The sequence below is a fragment of the Pleurodeles waltl genome, chromosome 1_1 (genome assembly GCF_031143425.1).
Source record: "Pleurodeles waltl isolate 20211129_DDA chromosome 1_1, aPleWal1.hap1.20221129, whole genome shotgun sequence".
Lineage (NCBI taxonomy): Eukaryota > Metazoa > Chordata > Amphibia > Caudata > Salamandridae > Pleurodeles > Pleurodeles waltl.
The window spans coordinates 505707448-505725163 of NC_090436.1; the positions used below are offsets into that span (position 1 = coordinate 505707448).

Here is a 17716-nt window from a genome sequence, read left to right on the forward strand (position 1 = left end):
TAGTCCTTTATGGGATGTTGTCAGGGTGTGTAAGGATAGGTGTTCTGAACCATCAGTGGAGTCGTAACATTCCTAGCATTTTTTCCTTTGTTCCCCAGATTCCCTGCTATTTTTGTTTTTTGTGCAATGGTTTGTAGGGAACCTGACCTCAAGAGACCCGTCAAACTGAAAGTCTGGTGCTCCTCAGGGACTGTGCGTGTGCTGGAAGATGGGGCGATCATCAGTTAGTTTCTCAATCCTGTAGTTCCTTGATGGTAGTCCTTCGTAGGCCCCTCTCTACAGACCATAGCTTGTGGCTGAATTAAATGTTTTGGAGTGCATTAGGTGAAGCTAGAAATGAAGCATTTGTGATTCCCCTTATTTTGGAAAGTCCAATTACATCAGCAGAGAGGGGACCCTTTTGTATTTTTTTATTAAAGAAAACCTTTGCAAACATTATATGCATAGGTTTTGTAATAGTAATCATGCACATTGACATGTGTGCATGGAAGATAGTTGTGATCTGTGTGAGAATGGCATTTGTGAGATGGATGGTGGCGAGCAAATGTTCAAAGGATATTTGTCCTATTGAATTTAGAGATCTTTTACCAAATATGGTGGTACTGTCTTTGAGGAGAACGATTGTCTTGATTTAATGGATCATAAGTGGCAATTTGGAAGATAAGAAGTTAATTTTGACCCATGCCAAGCAGAATATAATGGCCCATAGAGACAGTGTTAAATTTAGTGTGTGTTTAATTTGTTTGCTCTTACCTATTTTAATATACTTGTGGCTGTGTGGCTTTGAAGAAATGGATATGTTTTCAGACATTTGCTAGAAAGGCCTGTTTAAAGGCTTTTGTTATATTGAAGGACCACTAAATCATTGATATGAAAATTAAGATTGTTGAAACGTTTAACTATAGATAATATGCTCAACATTTCCCTTACAGCTCCTTAATTTCAGGATCTCATATATCAGGCCTTGGTAAACGGGCGAACATGACAGGTCTTTGTAAATCAGGACACTAATATTGGACGCCAAGAGAAACGCAATGAGAGTCATGGCCATTCTGTGATGTTTGTATTGCAGACATGCAATATAGAATGTGCAAATAATGTTCGAGCATCCACAGTGAGATATTGACTTGCCTCTGACATCTGTTGTGCTCTGCAGTTCATAAGTCAGAATCTGGACAATGCAAATGCTGGTCCATCCTTAAGACTTCAGTAAACTGAAGGCCATTAATTAATTTTGGCGTTAGATGCATCAGTTATATACAGCATATAGGTAACGCAGAAGTGTGATTCAAAGTGCCACATCTTTGCGTTACTGCAAATGTGCAGGAAAAGAAATCAGACAGCGAAGACCACTGAAGACGTTATATTCATTAGGGTCTTCCTTTAAAGTTCTAAAGGCTTTCAATTTTTTGTGTTTTCTAGAAGGTCAAACTGATTGACCATCTAATGTGTGAAATGTAAGTAGGTCTATAGCTACATACTGATAGAGCAGAGAAAGTTGAGTATTCCATGATAATCTCTTTGTTCCGCGGGGTGTAAATTGGAATCCCAACATGGTCAAATCAGCCTAGCTGGGGTCAATAAAAAGAGACCCAGTTTTGGTTGGTCAATAATGCTTGTGCATACAAATGTTCTTCGTAACGGGGTTTGAAGAAGTGAGAACATTTTAAGTCTGAAGGTAAACAACAAGCACGCAAAATGCATGCATCTATTGAGCAAAATGAATGACGAACGTAGACGTTGGTATTTTGCTGTGCATGGTACACTTACCTAGAATACTTCTGTAGCTGAATTAATTTCCTCTTGCCCCCTTTTTCAATCACATAAAGAATGCTCACTGCCTCTTAATGTATGAGATAAAACACCACCATACACGTTAATCATTGCTTAATCGCTGTTTACAGTGACATTTTGAGAGGCCCCAAATAAACAAGAATACTTTATCTGAAGTTATACACATTGTGTCTCAGCTGCAGTCTCTAGCATAAAATAACTACAACATTTTTTCTGTATATATTTTTAGATCCTATTCTTGTAAGAGTTGGAGAAGGTGAAATGTCAAACTTCACAGTTATGAGGAATGGATCTGCTGATTTTAGGTCAACTGTCATGTATGCCACCATCAACGGAGGTGCATCTGCTGAAGAAGGGGACTTTATTCCAGCTACCGAGGGAGAGCTCCTTGTGTTTGAAGTGGGAGACACGATGCACAACATCTCTGTCCTCACCAAAGAGGACGATGTGCCTGAAACCGATGAACCATTCTACATTCTGCTCTACAATGCCACTGGTGAGAACTAGTGATTCATGTTCGACTTACTTCTCTCTCTACGAGTAGGTGCATTTATGAATAATTGTGTTACTTCAATGTCCAAGGCTCTGAAGAAATATATAATTTGGGACATCGTGAGGTTTGACTCATCATCATCTAGCTGGAAATGAATAGATGTGAGGTCGGTTGATTATAGAAGGAGCAAAGTTATTGTTTTTTTAATTCGCCACGGGGAAATCATAAACCATAATTCAATTTAGTGGGAGTTTGCTTGTTACGCTGTGTACTGTTAATGATGGATCGGAAAACGTCAATGGGACACTGAGGCTGCAGGAGTCTCATCAGAGTGTACTGTCAAACCAGTGACAACATTTCGATGGACAAGACATTGCTAGAAGGAGGTGTACGAGTAGAGACGGTTTGCATTCACATACACGTTCTTTAATATGGTCTGTTGGATGTTTTTAATTAGGACATAAGAAGAAAAGAGTAATATTTATTTTCACAGATAAAATAACTAGCTGGAAAATGAAATTCTCACATGGAATAAAATGGAATCATGTACATTCTACCATGTAATGGCGCTATAATTCTAAGGAACTGTGTTATTTCTATGGTTTTAATTTTACTGTGCAGCTAGAACTTGGCTGTATCATCCTCCATAAACTGCCTGGGAGTTAAAATGTAAAAATAAAATCAAAGAATAAAAACGTTTTGAGTTACGTTGATTCAGTATTTTAGTTATTAGACCATTTATGCATACTTTTTCAGATTTTATATATATGGTAGTGTGGCACCATTCCAAAGGGAAGACACATAGTCATCATATGTTTATCTTAAGGTGGTGTGCCATGGTATACAGGTTCCAATTGGTTGGTCTTGTGAGCAATCCAGATGGCAATTTCATCACCTTTCATGGACATCTTTTGTATGATAGCGTTTATTGTCTATGAACTAATTGCTTATACAGCAAACTGTAATTGCACTTCTGGTCCTGCTAGGTCTAGTATTCGTAATTCACAGCCTTAATTTATGAATTTCCTGTATAAGGAGACTGTATAGTTTAAGACTCCTACGGTGTCAGTAGGTGATAGTGTCTCAGGGCGTGGAAATGGTGAATTGGTCTCTTCATTACTCAGGGCACTCGATCGAACATTCCTGTCTGCATGTTGTAACTCACCAGCAAACCATTTCTAGTGTTCCTGGTGAGTCAAAGGGTTTTCCAGCTACTGGTATGTCCTAAAATGTGCAGACTGTGCTGCTGGTATATAAGCATGAACTACTGCGAGGTGGCATCTATAGCCTCAAACTCCATCCTTGAGACATACACTGTGTGTGAAGCTATTACAAATGTAACTGTCCCTTCCCCCCCCCCCACCCAGCGTCAGGGACACCTCTGTTCTTGCGATAGTATGATGCTGCCTAGCTGTAATATACTCTTATCATGACAGAAGCCGCAGCCATTTTAATTGAACAGATGTACTAAAACATGAGATTCAAAAACATAAAAAACACAGATGGGGAATAACCTTTTAAGAGTTAAACTTGACTAACCTACAGTAAGTAGGTGCTTCCTTATTTTGTCTGTAGGAGGTAACTATGATTACTACAGGCGTCTCCATTTACTTGTAATGATGGTTCTTCAGAGTGTGCGTATTCTAACACTGCTCAAAGGTCCAACAAATCTGAATGCCACTGTTTGGGCTTCATGTTGCTTAACCTGTGACTCTGACCCAGGTCTACGAGGCTTTGCTTCCCTATCCATGGGTGCATGGACTGAGCTCAATGCCTGCTGGTGTGGTGTCCTTGCTGTCTGGGTTATTAGTAGTCCCATAAATGGTTCAGAAGTTTTTTTCCAAACCCAATTCCGTACTTTAGAATAGTTAACTCAAGCACTGCACTAAGAAAAGATACTATATACATTTAAAAGTGTTTTTTTTCAACAGTCTCATCATGTTGCTTAGTTACATGGCTAATAACCAAACATAAAATAAACAAAACAGCACTTATGCATTTTACTAGCAGCAAGAATACAATTAACAGTTGTGACATAATTAGAATGTTCCTAGCAGCCTAACACCATGAAAACTACTTATGTGTGCTACCCCATGAGAGTATCTCTCTAGAGACAGACTCAAAACCACAGCTCTATTGTTTTCCTGGCTTTCCTTGAAAAGAAGAGAGTTTCAAAGTTAATGTGTCTTCTTCTGAAGAAAGAAGATAAGGGGAGAGCAGGATGATGAAGAAGAAGACTTACCACCACCAAAGAATTTGTCCAATGTTTAAACATATTTCTCCATCCCTTTGGAAGAAAAGAAAGTTCTTCCTAAAATGTGTCCAATGCAATATATGAAGCTAAAACTGTTAAGAGATAATTAGGAAGAAGTATTCACATGGTACATCTTCTATTTGGAAGCACATGAAAACCATACATAAAAGGACATATCACAACATGATAAGAGAGAGGGAACGTGGTGCATCATCATCAGCATCTGGACCACCTGTGGGGCCCTTACTTCTTGATCAGACGGTTACCACCCCCGCTTCACCAAAACTGGAAAACCTGGTCACTCATTGTAGCAAATGCCAAATGCCAATTAGACTAAAAATGCCACCTGCTGCTCAGTTTATGGATGCTGTCAACAAGCATAATTCTTAGTTTTTTTACGTCACCGTTCCATTTTCCATTCCTCTTTAGGCACAAATAGATATCTGAAAAGAATATATTGAATACATTTGCCTTTACATTACATGCTATTACATTGCATACTATAAACAAGTGAGTAGCTATATAATTGGTTATGTCAGTGTAGAACAGGCTGTGCCTGAGTATGGATGTGTAACTGAGTATATAAGTGACTGTACAGATGGGTGACTAGGTGTCTCAGTGGTTCAGTGAATGTATCAGTGCCTCTATGGGCGTGCCATTGTATGTGCAAGTAGCTTTATGGGAGTGTGACTGGGTGCGTTAGTGACTGTATGGGTGTCCAAGTGGGTATGTAAGTGGTTGTATGGATTGGTAACTGGCTGTGTTAGTCAGTGTTTGGGTGTGTAACTGTGTGTGAAAGCGGCTCTATTAGACACATATGTGCTTAGAGGGTGTGTGAGTGGATGTGTAAGTGCCTCTGTCACTGTCTGACTTGATATGTGAGTTGCTGTATGATATTGTATGGTATGTGAGTGCCTGTATGGAAGGGTGGCTGAGTGTATAACTGAGTGTATGGGTGTGTAAGTATTTGTGTGACTGACTATCTGAGTTCTGGGTACAGGAATGGCTGTATAGATGTATGAGTGGGTGTGACAGTGCCTGAATGGGTGTGGGAATGACTATGAGGGTGGCTATATAAGTGAGTAAATGGGTGTGCAAATGGTTTTATGGGTGTGTGACTGAGTGTGTCAGTGACTATCTGTCTATATGACTAGGGGGTACCTAAGTGCTTTTGTAGTAGTGTAACAGAGTGTGTAAGTGACTGCCTGAATGTGTGAGAGGGAACAAATTGCATACTATTAAACAACATATTTTAAGCAAGCACCCACACCTAATTTCAAACATTCATTCATACTGGCTTAATAAACTACTATATTTTCAGTTAAGCAATTCCTCTTCCTCCTTTGCTGCTCACTCTTTGTTTACTTATGTTCTCATCTAACCTTCCTTCTATTTCCCTTTTTACTGAAGTGTCTAGATGCTACTCATTTTCTTTCGGCTAATATACACTCATAGGTTTTTTTAAATATAATTTTTATAGTACAACCTAATTCTCATACCTGTGATATCTCTTCGCTGTTGTCCAGCTTTTATTAGAATATCTGTTAACATCTGTTTTCCACTGCATATCTCAAATCAGAAATATGGCAATCCTCCTCCACTCTCAGTGGAAAAGTACCAATAATGGCTACCCTTCCCACTGTACTCTCACTCATAAGAAAATAGAACACTTACTTTCATCTTTTATTTTTGCTGCACCACTTCTAAATGGTGAATATTCTTACCCTTTCCATATTTCTTGTAAAGAAGCCCAATTTAGTAGGGTTTTTTGCAGATCCATGGATCCACCACAGGGCTCAGTTTGGCCCCCACGTTGTCTGCAGTGGATCCACGGATTCCCACGACGGCCCTTAAAAGTATTCAACACTCTGCTGTCAAAGTTTTTCATTTATATGTTCTGTCAATTACAAGACATACATTACCTACTGAGCATTTTTTGTACACAAGTCTGCTGTTCAGATTCACACTTCAGCCTCTTTTGTTTCCTTCCCCCACACTCTTTTAGCTCTCTTTCCATAGTAAACATATTTCCTATAGTCTCTGCATACTACTAGGTTAAAAGTTCACAAGACTTTCTCTCAACAGCATAGTAACTTCACTTTAACTGTAGCAGGTGCGGTTGCCTGTTTGTAATTCCAAGCATATCCCAAACAACATAACTTTTTTTTATTTTTTCAAAGCCAATCACAGAGTTAGGTACTTTTTTCTCAAAGTCACTACCTAATTTTACTTCCCTCCACATCACCATCCAATCAAATATGTTATTTTATATTTTACTTTCTGTCCTCCATTTGAACTGTCTTTCATCTTTAAAACTGCCTCATTCTGCTGCAGCCTTTTCCTGTGTGCTACTCCTGCTTGTCTCCAAAATGCTCAGAGTATGGACTGTGGGTCATAGCTTTGTGTTTTGGGCCAAGGAGAGTGCTAGAAAGAGTGACATTGAGAGGGACCTATTTTTACCTAATGTAGACATTATTTAGGTTGGCCAGAGAGGGTTAAAGTGGCATCAATTGCTGCCTTTGGTTGAAAACATTGCAGATTGGCAACATCCATACCACATGATTTTGCACTGTGGTGGCAATGACCTAGGCACAATTAGTGAGGTAGGACTGGAAATCCTAATGAAGGGTAACTTTGGTAAATTAATGTCACTTTTCCCACATACTACTTTGGTGTTCTGTAACATTTTCCAAAGACAGAAGTGGCAGTGGTCAACTGAATTTTGTCCGCAGATAGGGAAATCCAGGAAACATGTCCATTAAACTGTTTCTGCATTTGTCCAATACCACAACATGGGCTGTCTATCCATAACAACGTACACTTTGATGTGGTTGGAATATATCGAAAAGACAGAGTCCATTTTACAGACAGAGGTAACAGGGTGTTCCTCAAAGACTTACAACTGCATCCTGTTCTATCTGTAATTTTCATGTGCACATCATAACCACAAAGGCTCTTTTCATAGCCAACCCTTTTCCCAAACACTGGTTCCTTTCATTTTCAAATCCTTTTTTTTTAACTTTACACTTGGATTTGTGTATTTGTCGTGGATCCCAGGTCAAATAAGGGGTCTACCAGTTAAATTCTAGGAGTATCAGCAACGGATATGCGGATCCGATTTTGCTGTATGAGTGTGTGAGTGGGTGTGAAAGTGCCTGTGTGGGTCTATGAGTGGGTGTGGTAGTGTTTTTTTGGGTCTGTGAGTGGGTGTGTGCATGTGTGAATGAGTGTCTGAGTGGTTGTGCAAGTGTGTGAATGGGTGTGTGAGTGGCTGTGTGGATCTGTGAGTGGGTGTGATAGTGGTTTTGAGGTTCTGTGATTGAGTGTGTGAATGAGTGGGTGTATGAATGGGTGTGTGAGTGTGTGTGTGTGAATGGGTGTGTAAGTGGATGTGTCAGTGACTGTGTGGGTCTTTGAGTGGGTGTGATACTGGTTTTGTGGGTCTGTGAGAAGTTGTGTGAGTGTGTGAATGGGTGAATGTATGTGTGAGTTTTTAATTGTGCTCTGGATCCGTGAATCCATTGCTGATTCACGAGGGGAGCATCACTGAGCGTCATGGAGAATCCCCAGATGCTAGTGCACCCCCAAAAATATTTTTGGGCAATTTATTGCCCATGAGGGTCACTGACAGACCCCTCTATCAGTCCTATCAGTATACCTTTATTCTGAAGCCTTGGATTATATTTTATTTTAATTCTGCAGCTCCCCCCCAAATCATGTCCCAATTCACAAAATGGTGACCACAACTATTCTCTCAGGTCGGGGCAGCCAATCATGTCATTGCTGTGGGCAGGGCACATCCATGTGCATGGAGCGTTACCTCATGCAAATGGCTGTGCATTTGGTCTGGCCAAAATGTTTGGTCCACCCCACATATACACAGCCAAGGTCCATGTGCAGCAGGGTTTAACCACCTGCAGAGGGTATGTGCAGGGCCTGGCTGCAGCCCAGTCCTTATGGCCAACCTTCAAGGTGTATGGTCAAAGGCTACGTGCAGTAGGGGATGTCTGCCCATGGCTAGTTGAATGCAGGGAAGTTGCATGTGGTGTATGATAAAAACAATCACTGAAAAAATTAAAGTTAAAGTCAAGGTATGGTTAGCTTTGATAACGCATTAACATATGTTTAAAGCCATATGAAATTCACTGAAAAAACACAGATAAAGAGGAGTTTAGGTTTGAAATTTGAAACTTGAAAGTTATGGTTAGGACCATAATCCATAACTTGTATAACAATCAATGCATACCGTTACACTAACACCACATGCAATGCTTATCATCTTGCAATATTTATCACAATAACTAACACCTAAAAGCACCACACAAACAAAATAATAATATATACTCAAACTAATAGGTAATGCTATGTTTATACTAGCCTCATAGTGCTAAGGAGCATCTGCAAGATTATGTACAACTTTTGTAATTACATCTGTTCCATCAAGGCCCACATGTGCAGTGCAGGGCTGAATGTTTTTTTTTAATCATGTACCACATCCAGCTTTTCCTTGTACCTAACCTCCTATTTAGTGCCAACCCCAACTGTACAGTGTGTTAGACCTGTCAGCCTTAGGGTGGTATTCCCCCAAACCTTTTGCCTCACCCTCTCCAATTTGCTGAACTTATTTTCATCGGCTTTAGGACTCTGTGTACTTTACCACTGCTAACTAAGTACTAAAATTCTTGTGCTCACTTCCCTCAAACATGGTTACTTTGGCTTATACCCAATTGGCATATTTGATTTACTTATAAGCCCACTGTAGAGGGTTCATCATATAACTAGGGCCTGTAAATTCAATGCTACCAGTGGGCCTGTAGCCCTTATTGTGCCACCCACTTCAGTAGCACTGTAAACCATGTTCCATGCCAGCCATTAAAGACTGAATGCATTTTTAAACTGCAATGTCGACTTGGCATTAAATCTCCCTTGCAAAGCCTTAAACTCTCCTTTAACTACATATAAGTCATCTCTAAGGTAGGCCCTAAGTAGCCCATGGGTCAGGGTACTCTGTTATTAAAAGACTAGACATGTGCTATTAAGTTTTACATGTCCTGGTAGTGAAAAACTCCTAAATTAGTTTTTCACTATTGTGAGGCCTACCTCTCCCATAGGATAACACTGGGGATTCCTTAATACATTTAATACGTTGTAATTTTCAATGGGAGCTGGCAGCGATGTCCTGATTGTCTATAGAAGTGTAATTAAAAAGCCTATTTAATGGCAAAGTCACATTTTTATTACAGTTTTTAAAATGGCAGTTTTAGAAAGTTGACATGTTTATCCCCTTGGCCCTTTTGTGATTTCTGCCAGGCCTGGGTCACATCTGGGTTTGTGAATTTCTCCCAGGCAGTCAAGCAATAAAGGGATTAGGTGAGCCTGAATAGGGCATCTGCTGGCAGGATGGGAGGAAGGGGGACTGAGCACAGCCCCAGTTACAACTGAATATCCTGAGCTCTGCCTTCAGACAAAGGACCTAAAGACTTCACATTGTCACTGCAGACAGCTTGTATCCAGGGCAGGGAAGTCAGGAAATTCCATGCACTTCAAAGCCACTGTTTAGGAGTTTCTCTCACCTTCCAGAAGGAGTGTACCAGGGTATAAAAAGTTAGCCCCATACACCAACTCTTCAGTACACTTTTGGACCTGTGGATACTCTGCCAGGAAGAAGGCATATTGTGTTCCTGGAAGGACTGTCACTCTGCTGGACTGCTGCTGTGACTGCTGTCCTGCTGGAGTGCTGCCCTGTTGTCCTGCTGCTCTGCTATGTTCTGCCTGGGTACAAGTATTGGAACTGTCCCAGTACCTCCAGAGTGTCTCCCTAGGGCTAATTTGCTGGCCTCCTCCTTGGAGATACAGGGACACAAAAGGCTTCATCCATCTTGAACCCGCACATGGGCCCATCCTGAGTGAGTCATGACCCTCCAAGTGGTGCCCCTCCAGTTCTGGATCCTTGGAAGTGGAGCTACAGGTACCCAGATAGCCAAAATCCAAAAGGGGTCTGAGAATCAGGAGACTGGTACTAACCTGCTCACCTATCCGACAGAGGTACATTGGATTGACCACGTCTTTTCCCACTATGTTCTTCTCCACAGCAGCTAATTCTTTACAGCGGCCTTTCATCAAAAGTTTATCCAGCCTCGTGGGACTGTCTTTGGCTACTGCCTTCTGCCTCATCGCGCTGGAGATTTTTGACTTCCATTTCAGAGAATAAGTCTTAAAGTATAAATCTTCACCGTGGCTTTGACCCAAGGCTATCCAACGACGGGTCTCCGTCCTCAGACACCTCTTTCAGCCTTGCCCCACTGAACCTTACCTTCTCAGAACATTTTTCTCAAAAAGTCCAAAGGTAAACACTAACCAGGCCCAATATACTTTTTGTATCCAAACTACACTCCATCACAGTCTGCCATATTTCTCGTCTTTGACCCGATCTTGTGCAACTACAAGTTTGCAGTTGGACTTTGATCTTTTGGGCACTAGTTGTTACTAAAAAAATTAAAATATAATTATTGTGGTTCTACTGATTAGAATTTTTGTCATTTTGGTGTCAAATAATTTAATACAATGTACTCTATTATTCTAAATTTGCTTGGGATTTTTCTTGTGTTGTGTTTTCACTTTATTACAGTTTGTGTACTGCATAAATGCTTTACACATTGACTCTATGTTAAGCCTGACTGCTTTTTGTGCCAAACTGGCCAGGGATAAGCACAGGTTAATTTGGTAACATTTTGTGGTTCCCTGCAGGAGAGTGTGGCTGTTGCTTGACCAGGGCTTATATCCCAGTCAACTAACAACCCAGTTTCTCACACAGCACCATTTACTTTGTGATTAGAATGCTGGCCAAAGGGCATACACTTTGACCCTGCTCCTATCCTGCCACAGAAGGTCAACCTTATGGGTCATAGTTCTCACTCAAAGGGATTTTATTGAATAGTAGGTTTTGAGGGTCACAAAAGAGAGGACATATAAAGTGTGAGAACAGATTATATACACAATATAAATCATTTCTTGGTGATAGGCTCATTTTAAGAATTCTGGTGAGTTTTCAAGTGATTTCATCCTTTTAAAAATGCTGACCTGCTGAAAACTTGGTGAACCATGTTTGAGAGAAACCTGTTTTCCTCATGATTTTCTCAAAGAGGTTATGGATGGTGCTCCAGAAGCTAAAATGAAAGAACATTTTCTATAAGTTCATACTATCTTCTTCAGCCATGTAAAAATAAAGGTTGATATTCTGAGGAAAACATATACTTCCATGAACAGCATCAGTAGCCTGTCAGTTAACTCCCCAGTGTTTCTATAGCTTTTGATAGAGGGAAAAATAAGGATGACATTTCCACGGTGCAAACTTGATGCAACTCAAAACTCCACTATGACCACTAGGATGGACCTTTTTCTCAAACTAAGGCTTAAAACACAAATTGATAACATTGTAATGACAGTGAAGCAGATTTTTGCCCCACAGTGACTAAGGAGAGCAGTACATTTACAAACCATAAGTGTTTATTAGCAAATTTAAGAACGTTACAATCCGAAATCATATCAATAAGGCATAAACCAAAATGCACCTGAACACAGCATTCATGAATATGATCTAAGTGAGTTTATTTAATAGATGCAAATATTGCATTATTAAAGGCAACATATGCAAATCAAAGCAATGTCTTGTTTCCATGAAGAAAACTCACTAATACTAAGCCAGGATTTTGGGCAGGTCTGGGACATTCAGAAGCAGCAAGTGTCAGCAAATATAGCATTGAAAGACGAACCAAAAAAAGGTGCCAATTAGAATGAGAAGGAAAGCACTTGCTCCTTAGAGTAACACTACAGGCAGAAAAATAAGGAGCATTGGTCTTAACAGAAGGGAAAAGACATTCATCTGCAAATATGGACAGAGGAAAGTGATCTCACTAACTAACAAGTTTCACACAGTTAAGAATACAACACTTCATCTAAGTGATAGGTTCCCAGTGGGCAGGAAACAATCAAACTCCAATTTTTCTGTACTTGTTATCGGCCTCCTGCTCTTGGATAATGCAATGGCAACTTTTTCGGTCATCATTGCCTTCACAGTATCTCACAAGGAGCTTTTACTAAAGTTAATCAAAAACATGTGGGTCATTCAGTTTACTAAACTGAATGACCCACATGTTTTTGATTAACTTTAGTAGCATATGTGCATCTTTTAATTATCATGAGTAGGCCTAGATGCCGTATTCCATTTTGCTTGCTGTGCATAATTTTATTTTCGTTTCAGGCACCAGAGTCACTGTGCTCTCATTTAGAAATGTTATTCTTTTTATCTTACAATCTGAAGATCATAAATCAGCAAGGTAAAAGCTCACATTCCAATATATAGGTCTGTTCACTGTACACTATCGCAGTCTGGAAGACCTAATGTCATAAATTCTTCAAAACGTTCAAGAAATATATAGTAGTATTTGGAAAAAAACATTCACCCATTGGCTTCTAAGTTTTATTCATGGTAGTTACTTTGCTGATGCAATGACATGTTAGATGTTCTCTCTGAGATTTCTATTTAGGAAGTATTTGCTGTTCGGTTGCCTTAGCCTGATATAAGAGACAATGATATTTACTAATCACCTCTCTGCATTGGTATTAGTCTGCTGCCATGATCCCTTGCTGGATATACAGCTTTTTTGTCCACAAAGTGAAGATGTACCTCAGCTTTCTTACAGCTGTAACTAAAATGCTGACCCTTTGTCAAAAGTATTCACTATTGCAATAATTTGTCAATGCATTTTAAGTGAGACACTCCTTTTCATTGCACTGCTTTTAAGGATATAGCTTAACTCTGCGAATACAGTCTGTCCTACAGCATTGCTCTACTCCCAATTTTCTATATTCTTGTAGCACAAGATGATGTCTTATTTGGGATTTTCTTTCCAGGAAAGCAATGGGCAACCCACAAGTCACCCAACTACTGGCAATTATTTCCCCTAACAAAACATTTGATCTGTTTGCAGTGGTTCATCTTCATTGCATTCAACTGAGTACATTCAGATATGGGACAAATGAGATCCTCACTGCATATCTGTTTTTTATGCAGTTTGCTTCCATTTTTTACTGACATCATAAAATAATTTCTGAGAATTTGAAAGCTGAAGTCCTCTCTCTGGCCAGTTACCCATGGTAGCATCATCATCATAAGATATCCGGCAGAGTTAATCTAGACAAGAGAATGTCACCATATCATCCTTTATCTGACAACTCTGTGACTGTGAATAATTACCCCTGACTTACTGTGTATCTAAATATGAATTACTTTTACCAGGTGACACTGTTGTATATGGAAACGGCAGAGCAACAATTATCATTGAAGCTAATGATGATCCAAATGGTATTTTCTTTCTTGAGCCCTTGGACAAATCTGTGGAAGAGGGGAAGGCCAACAACTTTACGTGAGCACTGTTTTGATAATTAGCTGTATGAGCACACCATAAAATTCATATACCTACTGCTTGATATGCAATGCCTTTCAATGGAAGTTTCACTTCTTTGAAAAATTAAAAGATGTTGAATGAAATGTATAGCTTATGTATACAGTTTCACTGTTTGACTTGTTAATTCATACTGTGCATGGAAAATTGCAATTGCATTGTTTGACTTTGAGAATTTAATTTTTGTTATGCTGGATGGATTCGTCTTACAACTGCATGTTCACTGCTGGAAAAATCCAGTGTTCTGGAGGTCATGGGTTTGAATCCCTACAAGGAAGGCTCAGGCTTTCATTCTTCAGAGATTGGTGAATTGAGTACCACAATTAACATAAAAGATACAGCTCCCATTTACAGCTCAGTTAAATGGTAAGAATACGGTATTCAGACACACATGAAGCACTATTTATTTTTTATTTTTACTATTTCATGTCAAGCCACATTTTGAATTATTTGAGGGCTGCATAAGGCCATGCACCCCAAATCTAATTTATCTTATGAGCCTCATTCCTTCTGTTACAACAATGTGCATAGGTTTGTACACTAATAGTGATTTAGTTTTAAGAAATAACTCTGAACTCTTGATAAGATGATAACAACCTCATGACCAATGTAAAATAGTGTGTTATGGAATTTACATTAAAAGGCACATTATGGGACGGTCTAAAAGTGTGAATGCTAATATTAATATGCTAATATTAACAAATGATAGCCTAGATTAAATTGTCACTCTTTCAGGTGTGACTATCAACCTCGTGAATCATGTAGACCTCCGAGGAGATCCTTGCTGTGGCAGTCTTTAGAGCTCTGCTACTTGGCAGTGTAAACTATTCAGAAACAACACTGTAGAGCAATACCTTTAAGAAATTGAAAAATGACAACATGCTTTCAAACCAAATATATGCTCTTCTTTCTACTACCAGCTTATGATGATATTATATTTGATGTCTTGTAAACATAATTGTAACGTAGTGCAATATTAATTACTGTAATAAAGAGTTTTTATTGTGAGCATGGTCATTTACTTCATCCAAACCTTTAATTTGTGTTTACAATCAATATGTGATAATTTACTATTTGCGTGTGATACTAGGTCAACATTGCACTGCAGTACACTACTACACTAAACGTATTACTGTTTGTGTTAGTATTGTACATAGAAAACTGAGTGTACCACTTTTTAGAAGTTTGTTACAAAGGACACTAGGCCTTTACATTTTGTGTTTTGAGTTTAAAAGACCTAACCTTATCTAAAAATGACATTGAGAGAAAACATTCTTGTAAAGATTATTCTTTCCTTCACTGCATATACAGTGCTTATTAAAATCTATGTTTTCTTGTGTGTAATGAAAATGTCAAATCTCACAGCTTAACCTGGCTGTTTTACTCTATAGGGTTGTGAGGCAAAGAGGACATTTTGGAAATGTATCTTTGTTCTGGAGGCTTTTGTGGAATCAATCAGTCCTCAGTCCAGGAGTGGAGTTTCTTGAAACATCTGGCATATTGCTGTTCATGGATGGCGAAGAGTTCAAACCTATTTCTCTCTATGCAATTTCTGATACAATTCCAGAGTTCAATGAATTTTATAACCTAGAGCTGGCGAATGCATCAGGTACAGTTTCACCCTTAGTGCTTAGTACACTTTATGCATAAATATAAATTAGTTAGAATTTGTTTTAATATTTTCCCATTTGCATGCCATATTTAATCCATAACGTTGATTTTTTTAGGACCGATCTTCATGTTTTACTTTTTGTTTTATTAACTAGACAAAGAAGGCATATACCTTAGTTATGAATGAAGGGCTAGATGTACTAACCTATTTTGAAGACGCTTTGATTTGCAGAATATCAGTGTTTACAACCACAAAACAGGTTTTTCCCATATGCAATCACATTTTAAGAGTCTGTACACTTTTTCTGACTCCTAAAATTGAATTGTGAATGGTTACCAATTGGAAGGCACATGTTGTGTGCATCCCTTCCAAAATTGCAACTTGTACCACACCTTTCAGTGATTTGTAGCAGGAATTCCAGTTGCAAAACTTTGAAAAGTTACCAACTTCCAAGTTGGGATGATAAAACATTCTCAAAAGGGGACCACTGCTAAATCTCAGAGAACCTTTTTTAAAACACTTTTTTAAAAGCAGGCCCTTTTCCTTTATGAAGAATAGACTGCTTTAAAAAATACCTTATTTAACACAATTGCAGACATGGTGGTTTGCTGACCCTTGCAGGCCCCCAGTGCTTGTAGCAAATCAGAATAAGTCACAATTTGCGGCCCACATAATAAATATCAATTAGGTAGGTCAGATTGTGACTCAATCTGAATTTGTTGAACCGACCTATTAGCACATTGGTTGGTTTGCAAAATTTCACACTCATTGCAAAAATACTGGATGTAAATTGTGACTGGGTTGTTTGATTAGTGTAATGACATATCTTTCCCAAAGTCTAACTGTAATAGTGAAAATAAGCATTAGGAAGAGATATGTTGTATGCACAGAATAAACACAAATTAATTTCTTTGGGTTTGTCTTCGGCTAAAACAGTAACCCATGCATACTAATCATATTTTATCATGACCCTTTCAACATCATCTTCATTTAGGTGGACAACCTGGGCCTGGTGGACAATTAGCCATAACCAACCTTAATGTAACTGTGATGATCCCATTTAATGATGACCCCTTTGGAGTGTTCTTTATCAGCCCAGAGAGCTTGGTAAGAGAGATGGCTGAAGATGTGGTCTCAGAAGAGGATATGTCATACATTACCAGCTTCTCCATTTTGAGACAGCAGGGTACTTTTGGGGATGTCCGAGTAGGATGGGAAATATTGTCCAGTGTATTTCCAAGTGGCCTTCCTCCAATGATGGACTTTATACTATTTGGATCTTTCCCTCATGCTGTGAAGTCCCAGCCTCACAAGCGACACCATCAAAGTGGAACAGATGCTTTGTACTTTAGTGGAGCGACAGATGCTTTTGGTATTGTGAGCCAGCATTATTTTCACAATATGAAGAATACACTTGCCAACTTTACATTTTCAGCATGGGTCCAACCAGAACCCAATACTGATGGGTTCATAATTGCAAAGGGCAATGAAGATGCACTAATGTACTATGGGGTAAAACTTCATACCAATGACTCTCACGTAGACCTGATGCTGTACTATATAACCCAGGAGATTAATATCACTCATGTTGCAAAAACTACAGCTTTAAAATATTTTGAAGAAAACACCTGGTTTCACTTCATTATTACTTTGGATGATGGCATAATTGAATTTTACCTTGATGGAAGCCCAGTCTTTGGAGGAATGAAGAGCCTTAAAGGGGAAGCAATTATTGATGGTGAGTGAATACAACACATTATGACTTCACTGTTGTTTACTCTACCCTTTGAGCACCAGATCAAATAATATTCATGTCAAGTTATGTTCCTCCCGTGTTGTTTTCTTGTTGCTATTATGAGATGATCGCCTGGGAAATTGTGCTAAGATTAAAAATAAATAAATACAAATCTGCAAGGTAAGTTGGACTCAACATGGAATATTATTTGGACACAAAAAACCTTAAGAACTTTTCTGGTATTTTGAAAATGCTGTAGAAGGTACACACAGTGAACCCTATGTACAAAGAAAATACGGGAGGAGCTTTATGCCTCCATCTGACCATACTTTTTATTTTGCTGTTCACAAACGTATCCTGAAAT

The 17716-nt window shown here is 39.0% G+C and overlaps 1 protein-coding gene across 1 annotated transcript in view; it reads left to right on the forward strand.

The window, feature by feature from the left end:
* The window catches only part of ADGRV1 (adhesion G protein-coupled receptor V1), a 2003619-nt gene that overhangs the window by 397757 nt on the left and 1588146 nt on the right, over positions 1-17716 (forward strand). The window contains exons 17-20 of the mRNA XM_069225272.1: positions 2024-2290; positions 13840-13966; positions 15397-15614; positions 16612-17355. Of these exons, the coding sequence (XP_069081373.1) occupies positions 2024-2290; positions 13840-13966; positions 15397-15614; positions 16612-17355 (1356 nt within the window). The remainder of the gene's footprint in view (positions 1-2023; positions 2291-13839; positions 13967-15396; positions 15615-16611; positions 17356-17716) is intronic.